Below are 3,314 nucleotides of genomic sequence, written 5' to 3'. Positions count from 1 at the left end.
AAGGCAAGTTCTTTAGGTCCCTAAATTTTGGGGGTCCATTTTTCAATAGTTACTTTTTTTTTACCCCTTCCCCTAGTAGCCCCCTGTTTTGCTCCCTTAGTGACTCGAACCTACAAACTTCGAGTTGTAGGTGGAGGGTGTTTACCATCTGAGCAATCCCACAGCCACAAACTTACACGCGTAGCTACCCGAAATATCAACGAAATGGCCTTCAATAAGTTGTCACAAGCTGCAGTTCTGAAGCAAATTCTGAAAAAGTGTTCAAGTTTGTGGAAGAAACATGGTTACAACGATGAAGATCAAAGTTTTATTCCCCTTGATGCCCCCAAAGGACATTTTGTAGTATACGTAAGGAAGAATCTAACACGATACATCGTACCAATTTCTTTATTAACTCACCTAAATTTTAGACTTTCCGTGTCTTCTTTGTCGCTCCAAAGAGGAGTTTGGCCTTGATCACGATATGGGCATCATCATTCCTTGCGAAGAAGTCATTTTCCGGTCATTAACAACTTTCATGCTGTGATAAATAATGTTGAAACCAAAAAAAGAGTAAATAATAGTAGGTGATTGGTTTAAGATGAAGCAATATGGTGTATAACTCTTTTTTTTTTCCATATCTTTCTTCATTGTAGGTTTTTGTTAGACCCTCAAGCTCAGACTTAGACGTATGTGGGCGAGGGCAGTGTCAAGGGCTTGTGCATTGCCCCTTGACATGGCCCTATGTGGGTGATAAAAGCAATGTGCGGGGTTGCATGCATATGGCATAGTGTGGAGCTAATCAAGGTGCTTGGGTGTTGAGATATATATGATGATATTACGCGCCTTGACAAGTGTCGGTGGCACGGACAAGCACATGTGTTTACGCCCCGGACGGGCGTGAGTGCGAGGGCGGTGGGTTGGCATAGGTAAGTTAGACATGGGTGTTGGCGTGTCTCATATTTCTTCGATACATTATAGTTTTGTTTATACTTATACTCGGTACGGGGCCAAAGCATGACGGTGGGCGAGCAAGGCATTGGCATGAAGATGGGTGAAAAATATTCTAAGTGTTGGGCGAGTAAACTGTCGTAGATACGACGTGTGGGTAAGTTGTGTCCCATAATCGTTAGTGTACATTTTGCCATAAGGCACGCGCGAGGCATATGGGTTGATGGCATGCGCATGGCACATGGGCGAGGCATGCGCGCGGCACGTACATGCGTGCGGGCGTGTGCACGACACGGGTGTTGGTATGGGCTAGGCCCCGGTCTGGGTAAGGCACGGTGGATGTGCGCGGCGGGCTAGCACGCGACGGTTGAGGCACATGGGCAAGGCATGTGTGCGGCACGTTCACGACCCACACGAGCATGTGTGACGGTTGAGGGCGTGGGCCCGAAAATGTTAGCTTAGAATACGTATATCATTATCCCAATGTAGCTGGCACATACGCCATACGCCTACACGCCCGCATGATCAATTTTTGTAAGCCTCAGCGTGAGTTCTTTTATGTAGTTGGGCGGGTGGCTATTAGGCATGATCGATTTTTGTGTGAAGCCTCGAGTTATTGAGTCCTTTTGTATATGGAAGCGAGAGATAATAAAAAGGTTGGGCATTTTCCTGTAAACTTATATGTTCCTTTCATTGTGCTTGACCCAAAAATAATTTTCAGTGTCAAAAGTGAGTGAGTGTGTGAAGGTGACAAGTTGGGCTGTGAAATTATGGTGGAGAACTAAGGATGCGGATGATGTGAGCGATAGTGACGTTGAAAAAAATCACCCACGTGTTTTCTTTGATGTTGGACATCCCGGTATCGGATGAAGCGTGGCTACGTTTGTGGCACGATGGCTAGCGGAAGTAGTACGTACAATGAACTAAGGGAAAAAATGGCGGCTTTGGAGGCGCTGGTGGGGATGGGTGGGCCTCGGTTGGCCAAGAGTTGTTTAAATAAATGCGCAAATGATATGACTTAGTTGCATTTGGCAATCGGTTGTATTCATGGTTTAAACACAAAACTTGCTCAGTTTCGTGAGGTGATGATGTTAAGAACAACAGGATATGATGAATTTCGTGAAGAAGCCTTGGTTCAGATCGAGGATTTGAGGAAGGCAAATGAAACTCTAAACTTGGAAGTGGTGGTTCTGCGCGAGGTGGAAGTGTTGATTGTAACATTGGCTAGTTACCGCATGATCTCCCTAAAACGCCACCAAGGGCCATGATGACCAGCTCCCCGAGGTAAAAATTCCGAGCCTAAGGCCTTTCTTTAAACATTCAAGATACTGCAAAGGAATTAGAAATATATACTGTGGGATATGGAACAATATTTCAAGCCGTATTTCTGAAAATGACAAGTTAAACATCACAACCATGTACTTGGCTGGTGATGTGAAATTATGGTGGAGAACTAGGGATGCGGATGATGTGAGTGCTGGCAGGCCAAGGATTGATACTTGGGTCAAATTAAAGAAGGAAATGCGTGACCTGTTCCTTCTTAACAATGCATCTTGGATTGCTAGAGATCGCTTGAAAAGGCTGAGGCAAACGGGTTCTGTTCATGCTTATATCAAGGAATTTACTTTTTTGATGTTGGACATCCATAATATGTCGGATGAAGATAAGTTGCACAACTTCATTTATGGGATGCAAGCATGGGCCCACGAGAAACCCAGGAGACTTAGAATGTGAAAGAGCTCCCCGAATGTCTTTATTGCGAATGGCGGATTCGTTGGTGGATTTTTGCTCAACACGAATTCCATCTGAAAATCCTACTTACTAATCATAGGTGTCGAAAAAAATTGAAAGAAGGGGAGTGGAGAGAGAGAAGGAAGGAAGGGCGAAAAGATGGTCTGGATTTCGAAAGGAAAGGGCTGTTGCGGACGGCGGAAATTCAAGAACAAGAAGAATTATCGGCAAATAACAAGGTTCTTCTGGACTTGTGGTGGGCCTCGCTTCCACCGAGATTGTCTAAATCGTGAAAGGGTATAATCTTACAACTTCTTCTTCCGGATAATAAAATCATATACAAACACGAATGAGGAGGGTGGTGTAGTTGTTGCTTTGGCAACCCATTATCCCTCCATCTTTACTCACAAATACTTTTCAACATTTACACGCTCTACGAATATACAATCATATTTCATTTCAGTGAAACGGGGGGGGGGGGGGTCACACAGTCTTCTTTTTCTCTTTGGCCACTAATTTCTCCTCAACTTTCTTTCTAATACAAATTTTTCTTGATTTCTTTTGATTTCTTTGAAAACATAAATGATCATGAATGAAGGTTGACGATAAAGTGTTAGTGGTGATGGTGGATACTGGAGCTACTCACACTTTTA

General features: G+C 44.0%; 1 protein-coding gene across 1 annotated transcript; it reads left to right on the top strand.

The window, feature by feature from the left end:
- Nucleotides 1-204: 204 nt before the first annotated feature.
- On the top strand, nt 205-2,198 carry LOC132048729 (protein SMALL AUXIN UP-REGULATED RNA 9-like). The gene is made up of 2 exons (XM_059439422.1): nt 205-348; nt 2,004-2,198. Exons 1-2 carry the CDS (start codon nt 205-207, stop codon nt 2,196-2,198), a joined length of 339 nt encoding a protein of 112 aa, XP_059295405.1.
- Nucleotides 2,199-3,314: the final 1,116 nt, after the last annotated feature.

This window comes from Lycium ferocissimum, chromosome 3 (assembly GCF_029784015.1).
Source record: "Lycium ferocissimum isolate CSIRO_LF1 chromosome 3, AGI_CSIRO_Lferr_CH_V1, whole genome shotgun sequence".
Classification (NCBI taxonomy): Eukaryota; Viridiplantae; Streptophyta; class Magnoliopsida; order Solanales; family Solanaceae; genus Lycium; species Lycium ferocissimum.
This window is presented reverse-complemented; position numbering and strand designations above follow the sequence as displayed.

Coding starts and splice junctions, on each gene's coding strand:
- LOC132048729 (XM_059439422.1), top strand. CDS start 205: ATGGCCTTCAATAAGTTGTCACAAGCTGCAGTTCTGAAGCAAATTCTG. Junction 349..2,003: donor AAGGACATTTTGTAGTATAC/GTAAGGAAGAAT, acceptor AAACTTGCTCAG/TTTCGTGAGGTGATGATGTT.